The sequence below is a fragment of the Plectropomus leopardus genome, chromosome 8 (genome assembly GCF_008729295.1).
Source record: "Plectropomus leopardus isolate mb chromosome 8, YSFRI_Pleo_2.0, whole genome shotgun sequence".
In the NCBI taxonomy this organism is placed as follows: domain Eukaryota; kingdom Metazoa; phylum Chordata; class Actinopteri; order Perciformes; family Serranidae; genus Plectropomus; species Plectropomus leopardus.
Genome location: NC_056470.1, coordinates 28,045,745 through 28,056,436, shown reverse-complemented (window position 1 = coordinate 28,056,436; position 10,692 = coordinate 28,045,745). Strand labels below are relative to the sequence as shown.

The window sequence follows — 10,692 nt, the reverse complement described above, 5'->3', positions numbered from 1 at the left end:
GGGGGATTGGTCAATTCGTCATATTTTATTTTAAAAAAGTCGTAATTCAATGTTTATATATGTATATTTTTTGTAATATAATATCCCCTTTCTCGTTAAAATATGACTTTATTCCTGTTAAATTACAACTTTTTTCTCGTAAAATTAGTTTTTTTTCATCAAAATATTACGACTATTTTCTCTTAATATTACTTTACATTCTCAAAATTCTGTCTTTATCCTCAGAATATTATGACTTTAATTTGTATTTTTTTTTTTTTAAATATGGCCCAAATCCTTGGTCATAAATAAGTGGCACATCACTGCAGGTGGCTGGATTTTTAAAGAAAACATGCCCTCAAATATGCATATAAGTGGCATCTTCTCTAACAACTGACTGTAAAATAGTTTTTTTTAAAAACCAATGATTTCAATTTAAATGCTTTTCCCTTAAATAATAACAAACAGTCCCTTAAAGTTCTAGAAAAACATGTATCTGGTTTGATTTGTGAAAAATAACAGCCATTACTAATATTTTCTCCAGCTGGATGGAGCTGGAACTTACTGATTTACTCATACGGGCAGGAACCCTATGTGCTCCTGTGTCAAAAAATATTATCAAAAGACTCATTTCTGAGGAGTATGAAACGGGGCTTTTAAAAAAGAAATGTCTTGTAAATGTCAGTGATGATAAGAATGTATTGGCTATTTTAGCTTTTGAAGGCTGTGGGTTTTGTGACATTCAATTTGCACTTCAGTCAAACTGAGATTCTTTGAAGACTGATAAACTGAGGGAGGAACAAAAAAGACTTTCTATGAAGATATTTTTCTCCTCAGGGCGTAGTGAAGAGATTACACTGGAGGCTAATTTACTGAAAATATGTAGATGTGGTTCGCTGCATGGTCAGTATGGATTTCTAGACGTGAGGTTGCCCTCTGCTGGCTGTACATATGTCAGTCACATATCCACGAGGTCAAATAATGTCAACGAGCAGTAAAAACCTGCCAGGCCACATAGCTCTGACTATTACTGTTGTTTTGTCTGATGTTTGTGTTTGACTTTCAGCAGTTTTAGCCTGTCAGTAAATCAGATATTTTTACTAGTAACTGCGTTGTGTTCTTTTGAAATCAAAGGTCTGTGAATATTGTAACATCTGAATCATGTCTGATGTGCCTGTGGGAATATTTCACCGGTGAAGCAAATTATAATTTCATTCATGGAGCTATTATATTTCACTGTTACAAGTTGTATAAAAAAAACACTATCAAATGATACTCTTGGAACACAAAATACATTACGTTTTTTAACTCCTTTAAAACCTGAGCGAGTTCTTTAAAAAAAGAGAAGATAATGAGCAACTTCAGTAGAAATGACACAATTTGTCGCATAAATAAATAGAAAAAAATTACCTGAAAATTTGCAAAAAAGGAGAAAACAGAAAAGAAGGAAAAAAGTTTATGATAATAATAATAATAAGAAGAAATAGATCTGAAAAAAGGACATAAATACAATAACAATATAGTAAAATAAACTTTAATATGTGATTATGATCATTTTAACTAGTTTTTCTGTGGTTTTTGGTTGTTTTTTTTTTAAAATAACTCTATAAATCTACTAATTCCTTGTGACCTAGAGAGGGCTGATGACAAGATGATCCAACATGTTTGGGAAGCACTAGGAACACGACTGGAAACTTGACACTTCGGTCACACTGCAGGAGTAGTGAGAGATTCACAAACAGACGTTCAGATATAGTTTTGCTGTTGTTGCTTCTATGGAGCTAAATTCAGTCTAAAAGTTTTGTTATTAAAAAAGTTTGGCTGAGGAGTGTTACTCCACATGGTTACAAAAACAGATGCTCTTTGGATTCAAGGACAAAAATGGCCCAACACCTACGCGTTTCCTCATACAGTCTTCATCAGGGCAAGCTCATTTATAAAGGCTTTTAAACGTTTGTAAAACAGTGTGCTTTGCAACGTTCTGGTTTTGATTCATTGACAAAAGAAATAACAAGTCTAACGTCTACCGCCTTAAAGTTTTGTTAATTTGAAAAAAAAAAAAAGATACCTTTTTTAAATCAGGACCTTTTGGCCTTGATTTAGCTCCATATTAACTTCCCCAGTGACTTCAGTTAATCAAAAACGTTTGCCATTTTTGGATTCTTTGCTCATCAGAGGCATGCAAGAAAAACAAAGTTTTATGCACAAATTCAAGGTAAAACAGCATGAGTGAAAATGGTAGTTTGTTGGTGAAGTATTCCATAAATGCAGCACTTCTCTAAACTCTGAAGGGGACTACTTATCACAATGTAACCTTGATATTCTAACCAAGTGTATTTTACTGCAATATCTGTTCACATTCATATTTAACATTTTGAAACAGGACTTTATTTTGACATATTACAACTTATACTAAGATTTCCTTTTAGTAACGTTATGAAGGAATCTGTTATACAATTTCGAGTGTTTCCATCAGAGCTCGTAACAGATAAATCCACACTGTGAATGGTTAAAATTGTGATGATAATAGGTGTTGCTTTTAAAGATTTTTCTGATGAGTTGAAGCTGCTCTTAGAATGTATTCAGGGTTAATTCCACTTTGCTCTGTTCACACTGATCCACATTACATCGTATGAATCTCAAGTTTAATATGTAACCATGTTTGTTACAAAACCGCTGCCCCTGGAAGAAATTCTAGATTCCTCATAAAACTGCAAAAAAGGATCCCATATAGCAAGATAAACTACAAGCATGGGGGAAACAACATTTATTTTAGAGGCCGGAATAAGCTCGGACTGGCAGCAGGGCCTTGACTAATACGGAATATAAATCTTAATAGCTTTTTATGATATAAAGCAACACCTAATGGAGTGTCTGGCCTTCTGGCTATAAAATTAAATGTCACTGTCGCTTCGTCGACCCTCATTATCATACAAGAGACTGAACACTGACGTCACGCGTCTTATAAATATACAAATTATATACAGAGGTGCAAATGTGACTGCTGTAGCTGTCTCTGCCTGTCCCCCTATCTCCACTGATATCAAAGGCTTCTGACTCTGTCCGTCTATGCTGCATGCACTAATAAAGTTTTATAGCATGACTACGAAGAAGTGAAAGCGCAAATTTAACATCTTACAAGAACAAGGCCTCCAAATAATGTGCATGAATCAATCTGATTCAGTGACCCGTGGAAAACTCTCGGCTGTCTTAAATTGACTTAAAATGTCAGATGGCTTATGGGCTGCGAGGCTCCGAACATTTTAGCATTTCCACTGAACCTCTGTGAAAGTAATTATGCCGTTTTATTAGGGAATTCTTACTGCTTTGTATGCAGCTCTGACTGTGGAGTTTTTCTGTGGGCTTTGAGTCAAGAGGATTCAAATGGCCCAAGAGTTTAATGAGCTGGTAGCATAAAAACATTAGTCATTTGGCTGCCCAGTTTCTCCACCTGCTCCCCTGCGGGACGTTGTCGACAGTGACATCTGAAACACCTGCTTCGATCGCATTTATAAAGTCAGTAAAACAGTCAATCAAGCTGAAGAGCTGGTAAAACATGACTGTGCCCTTGAAGCATGGGCCACAGCACTCGTCTTTTTATTGAGCCTATAATTCACCTGTGACGGCTTGTTGATTTATCACAGTTAGAAAGGTGGGGATTTCGGATATTGCTGATGGCTGTTGTGGCCAGCAAAAGTGCGTGTCTGCTGCGTGGCATGGGGGAGGGGGGGCGTAGGCTACAGCTGCAAGTATATAACCCAGTTGGGATCAACAGAGCATGAACAAGTCTCCTTCTCACCTGAGGACCACCGTGCGAATCAGAGACACCTCCTTCAGCAGCATCCTGTAGATATGAAGGTTAACCATCTCCTGTCCTGGGCCTTCCTGCTCGTGGCCTCTGGCCCCCTGCTGGCTCACCCCATCACAGAATCTGCCGAGATGCCTTATCCAGGACCTGGTGAGTGGACAGTTATGTCTCCATAAAGCTGGTATTCAAAGAAATTCACTAGGTCAGTACCTTGATGAGCGTTTTTAGTATCAAAACATAGTTTGTGAAGATGAAGATTTTGAATCCTGGATAGAGACCCGTTTGGTTTGGATTCTTTTGAAAACATGGGAGTTAAGGCAATGAGCAACTTAGCAAGAAATGTTCCACAAATCACAGGAAATTAGTAAAAATGTGAAGAAAAAGACCCGAAAGTTGTAACTAGGTACCTAAACTAAGTAAAATGTCCAGAAAACTATTATTAACTATTGTTATATTTAAATAATAAAAATTAGGTTACAGGAGAAACAAATCGGGTTTTAGCACTTCTTGGAGTTATTTTTTTCTTTATGTTTTGTTGTTGTTACTTTGTTTGTTTTTGCTTATTTTCAGGTAATTTTCTTGCATTTTTTTAAAACATTTTTAACAATTTTTGGGCTATGTATTTTTAAGTTGCACATCACCTTTTCTCCACATTTTTGCAAGAAATCAAACCAATTCGCTCATGTTTGAAAGGGTTAAGCTACAGTTGGAAATGGTACTCGTGCTCTTTTTTTGGTTCTTTTTGTTTTTGCCGATGAGACTGTCATATACTGACTTAAACCCTAAATATCACAGATGAATAAATATGACAAGATGGTTTCAACTAAATACGCTCTCATGAAATGTTTACATTTATTATATTTGTGCCAAGTGGTTTGACGTGTGATAGGGATTATGTTAAGAGTGTCAGTAGATGGAAAACACATTTCTCAAGTCTGGGTTTTTTTGGCATTTGTAGTTAATAAAGAATTTAATAGGAAAAAACATATTAATTTTATCCGTAACAAAATTGTGAAGTCACTGGGGATTATAAGCAAACTACAAAGTCTTGTAAATGTTGCTTGTTTATTAACTTTATATCATTCCATGATTTATCCCTATTTATTAATATTTTTAGGGGCAAAAACATACCCTTTCAGTGTTCAGAAACTCAATTTGCTGCAGAATGGATTTGTAAAATTGGTGACTTTCTCGAACTCTAACGAGGCTTCTGCTCCACTGTTCAGGAAACTGAACGTTCTTTCGATATATGACATAAATATCATTTAGATATGTGTATTTATATATAAATACATGTTTTTACCTTCTTCTCTACCATTATCCTTTAGCAATTCCTTGTTGAAAACCGCTGAGCTGAAACCAGCCGGACCAACTTTCTTACCTTACAGTTAAACAGTACACTAAAATAAGTTTCTAAAAACATCTGAGGTGTGAAACAGGCAATGCAGGAACAGAAACTTGATTCATATGTGACCAGCACCGCCTCGTTTGACCACGGTTCATCAACAGTGTTTGAAAGCTGCGTTAGATCTCTCGGCTCTGATTGGTTGTTTTTTGTGCAGGCCATTAGAAGTGCTACAAGGCAAAAGAGTAGGCAGACGAGAATGATGTTTTCACAGACTGTCTGTCTCATTTAGTGTCATGAGGTGAAAGTTTCAGCAAATGTGATGTGATGTAAAGTTGCAGTGCTGAAAAGTGATTGTTCTGCCAGAGTTCACATACATCGACCACTGACGGAGGATTTCTCTGACATCAGAGAATATCTACTGTTTTTTTAAAAGTCATCACTAATTTCTGGACAATATCATGACAAAAATGAAACTCTGAGTTCACCATTTAGCATCAGCTTCACAAATAAGCTATATAAATGGAAAATGTACAATGTGAGTCTATAGCTGTTAACTGTGTCTTACCAACGTGGTGCGGTTGTTGGGTCACCCTCAGTATCAGTGGAGGACAGAGGAGTCGGCGCCCTGGATGATCTGTCTCTCTCGGAGCAAACCTTCCCTCCTCAGGACGGGCTTAGATATTCATCGCTGATATCTGGGGAGTTTAACAGAGATGGTAAGAAACACACAAAGATACACCAACTCATTCTCAGTGCAGACATTCACCTCATCCAAAGAAAATCACCCACTTTCTCTTTTGCGGCAACATTACACTACAAATTCAAATTGATCAGAGGATGCATAGTTTGTTATGGTTGGATACAGAGAAGCACCACTGGAAACAATTCAGTGTAGTATTTCAATATTCAGCATGGAAACATTGTATCGATACACAGATGTGAAGTATCGATTTTTCATTATATAAATTAATAATATTGCTAGAACGACTTAAACTTTTGGTAGCCTACTGGATCAACAGAATCAGCTGCTTTTTCTGTCTTCTATACATTTTGTTGCAATAAAAATTATGATAGACTGGAAAGTTTATCTTATCCAATAAAAACAGATGATGTTATGGGTCTCAAAGGTTGGTACCATTATAACAAATGATTTTAGTTCGATGCCTCTCAGTTCCTGACAAATACAGGTGAACAGTTCAGAGGGATGAAGACAAGAACCATGCATTTCTACATACGTAATTATACACAGCACAGAGAGAACAAGGATTTACACCAAAAGATCAACACACAGTGGTTCGTCACAGGACACTAACAATATGATCAATGGAGAGTGCTACTCATTGTGATATAATAAAGAGAGAGAGATGATGATGAGAAATGGAAAATCCCATTACAAAACCAATGAAACAGATGTGCAAAACTGTCCCTTGTGCATGAGTGTCTTTTTGTTTAAACGTCCATCGCTTAATTCACAGTCACTGTGTTGTATTAATTAGGTTCATTAGCATGATCCTTCTCTTAAAACCAAATGAACATTAATAGCTGTCTAAGTGCATCTTTTCAGCATCAGTACTGTGTCAGTGGTTAATATCACATTGCATTAGCATTAATTCACTAGGCTGCATAAAACAACGTACTGGTCCTTTAAACCACCTTTTACGCTCTTACCAAAAAAAAAAAAAAAACAACATTAAACATGCTACCTGGGGAATGTCAAGTGTTCCGGACCCCAGCTCTAAATTTAATGCTTTAAAATGTACACAGTCATGTTAACGGAGTGAAACCCCACAGACACCTTCACACTGTGTGTGAAGGTGTCTCGTTAGAAAACACTTAAGTCCGTCAACAAAACTCACAACACGCGCTCTGCATTTAATGTAGCTTTAAGAGGTACCATTTTTGGTTTTCACAGTGTACTGACCTGAAAAATACAGGTGAACAGTTCAGAGGAAAGAAGACACGAACTTTGCAACTCTGCCCACCTGGTAAGGAACCTGGGGGCAACACACCTCGGCTCATTAGTTCCGCTCTTCTGTTTCCTGCTGAACTTCACATGAAGTGCGGAAGAAATCACTTTGGTTCTGCAAACAGCAAAAACAACAGCTTAAACAATATCAATATTGATAAATAATAATACCAAAAATACAAAAGTGTTCACACATTTTGAGTGCACCACACTGACAAAGTTTTTCCATAGTTTTCAGTTGAAAAAGTTAATGAATTGCAATACATTGCAATATGTGTTGTTGTAACACTCTGCATCACAAAACAACACAAACTGCATCAATACTATATCGTAAGTGTTGTGATAATATCGTTTTGGAGGGCCTGTGGTGAATATTGATTTTTTATTATATAAAATATTTATACAAAAAAAAAATGGTAGCTTACTAGAATACTAAAATCAGTTGGGGTTTTTTTTAATCCACTGGATACATGTTGCTGCAAGAAAAATGACTGAAGTGACACAGACTGAAAACTTTATGAAAGGTAATAAATGACAATAAATTGCAATACTCAGCATCTCACAAAACATTTAAAAATGCAATAATGCTGTATCATAACTGCCGTGGTATTATGGCATTGGGAGGCCTTTGGTGATTCTCACCCCTAAGAACCAGGCAGTACCAGCAGTTGGTCATTTGTAGTTGTTGACGGAGGTGCAATAACATCCCCTCATTCTTCCCACTCTTTAACCCTTAGTCTAACACTACCCAAGAGCCCAACATGCACAGACACATGGCTAAAACACATTTTTATTTTCTTTTAGGTGTCAGAACAACAGGCCTGCTCCCCAGAGGGATGAAAAGAGATGTGAGTTCTCTACAAATGTTATCACTACAACAGCAAAGAAAAGTACTGTAAATACAATGTTTACCATGACTACTTTATCCTGTCTTTCAGGTCCTGCTGGAGAAACAAAGTCTCCTAAATCCTTTCAGCCACATGCTGGGCATCCGGAAGCAGTTCCGGAAGAGATCAGGGAATACTGAGTGTTTCTGGAAGTACTGCGTCTAAAAAAACGTCAATGGGCATCAATGCTACACACAAGAGACAGGGCCTGCACTAAAACAAAAATCCCTATCTTGCACTCACAAGAGGACAAAATAAGAACCAACATGCATGCATACACTGTGTGCGTATGCAAGCCCAGATGCATGAACACACTCATACACACCCACATACATAAGTACTGTCAATATTTGTTCACAAAAAAAAGAACAATGCCATAGGTATGATTGCGGCAAGTTGGTTGGGGATTTTAAGATGTTTATGTTGTCTGATGTATGACCAGATGTCTTTTAAATGTTGAAATTAAAGGTTATACAGCCCTGTATGTTGAACGGAAATAAAAACTATATTGTAAATACGAAGCTTAATGCCTTTTCTTGATAAAAAGGTGAAACATTTGCAGCAGAACAAACCACTATCCCTTTCTTAAAAGTAAAAGAAGAAACAAAAAGACAGAGCAAACCGTTCTCGAGTTTTCTTCATTTTTTCCTTTTTTTATTATTTTACAGCAGAAAGAATATAAAGCATTCAGAAAACATCTTCCATATTTTAAGGGCAATTCAAAACGTTTTGCATGGCTTCAGCAGCTGAAATCTCTTTTTTTTTTAACATATCCATCGAGTCAGTGACGCTTGTACATGCACAATTACAAAAATAAAACTTACAAACAAGAGAAGGGGAAGAAAAAGGAGGAAAGCAAAACACATTAGGAGAACCGAGAGGAGATGAAACTTTTCAAGAGGTTGGGGGGGTCGGGAGCGAAGAAAAATTGGGTCACATAACAGGGAAAGACAGAGAGAAAGACAGCTATAGAGGAGAGGAAAATAGATCTAACACTAGTTCACATGCAAAGTGTCGAGGACCCGTGACTTTCTATCAAAGCAGGGCCTTTATTTTTTCTTCTCGGTTTTTGGAATTGATGAAAACGTGCAGTTCGGTAAAGGGTGCCATATAATTGCTGTCCATAAACTACTGAATGCTTGTCTTGCAATACTGGCATTTGCATAAGAGTAAGTCGACTACATGTGTCCAATCATTTTTAAACTTCACTAGGTCTATAGGTCTCCACAAAATAGTTCTTTATTGCTCTGTGTCCACAAGTGGAATATGTTGTCAAACTGTTTCTGTTCTGTTGTCCTGATGTGCCTACCTTTCCCTGGTTTGGGTGCTTTGGGGGAAAAAGAAGAGGAGGAAAGGCAGATTCCCAGGTCAATTCACAGAACATCCTGAACTCGATAATACTGTGTGTGAAGAGTGCCTATCAGCTAACCTGTCATCCCATTCATAAATGGCAGTAAAAACAAGATTTGCAGGTGAACTTTTCATATAACTACTCTTAATCTTAAATACCCTCTAACGCTTTGTCACTTAGATAAATTAAAGGCCTAAAGAACCGGCCAGAATTATATTATGATTCGACAGATTTCTATGACAGAAAGTCAAATCATTTATCGAAATGAGCTATATATAACAGGACTTTATTCCAGGGCTCCACTGATGTCTGCAACGTTACTAAGAGGAAGTGGATTTCAGTCATTTTAAGACCTCGGTAGCACTGAACCTGTCTGTCTTTACTAGATTTTTCAATTTCATCTTCTGCCGTGAATCACGTGTCGTGCTCTGTTTCCTCCTCCCCATTTTGGCACCCTGAGTAAAATACAGAAGGGAGGTGAACCAGTCCCTCAGCCTGGAGAAGAGCAACGCTGCTCAGTGTACAAATGACACCTTGACATGTCTGCGTGTGCTGTGTCTTGTGCATGTGTCTGTGTGTACCGTGTGTCACTTAAGTTACTATACATACTGTCACAATGGTCTCCAACCATTTTGTCCTATTTGTTGGGAGCACACTGATCAAATCTTAAAATAATTTAAATTAAAAAGAAAACAGAAGAAAAAAAGTCTAAAAAGGTAGAGCTCGGTCTAAATAAAAAACCCCAATCCTGTCCTCATGCTTTGCTGTGAAAACGTCAGTAGCTACTGAGTATTGATCATTGGCTCATTTTGTAGGGTTTCCCGTCAGCCCTGCAGTCACATGCCCTCTGTCTTTCGGAGTTCTGTGACACGTCAAACCAACGTTCATCGTTTTACAGAACAGTAAGTCTTTTAACAAGTCTATCTGACTACCGATTCTAGGAAAATAAGCATGCTTTAGGTGCAGTTCTGTCACCCAGTTTAACTATTTTACCCATGCAAGCATAATAAATCCTTCTCCTTTTTTGCCATGACATTGCATTGGCTATGCATTCTAACCACAGACCGGGAGGATGAATGCAAGGCAACAAACCCCAGTAGTGGCATTTCTAAGTGTGATTTTAACAAGCTGTCCCATTAAAGAAAAAGAAAAAAAGGCATAAAAATCAAAACAAAGCTTAGCATGTTGACAAGCTGGAGTGCTGTGCTGATAACTGGAGTGAACTGGGAATATCATATTGTCGCTTTGGTGAGCATAAGGTGACGGTGATTGATGTGTGTTCATGTAGAGGATACAGCACTGTGTGTGGGTGACCATGTCGTCTCACATTCTCTCAACCTCAGGTACATTGGA

At 37.4% G+C, this 10,692-nt stretch overlaps 1 protein-coding gene across 1 annotated transcript; it reads left to right on the top strand.

Moving 5' to 3' along the window:
* Positions 1 to 3,831: 3,831 nt before the first annotated feature.
* LOC121946522 (urotensin-2-like) lies at positions 3,832 to 8,153 on the top strand. Its single transcript, XM_042491121.1, has 4 exons — positions 3,832 to 3,937; positions 5,732 to 5,851; positions 7,906 to 7,949; positions 8,040 to 8,153. Exons 1-4 carry the CDS (start codon positions 3,832 to 3,834, stop codon positions 8,151 to 8,153), a joined length of 384 nt encoding a protein of 127 aa, XP_042347055.1.
* The last annotated feature ends 2,539 nt before the right edge of the window (positions 8,154 to 10,692 follow it).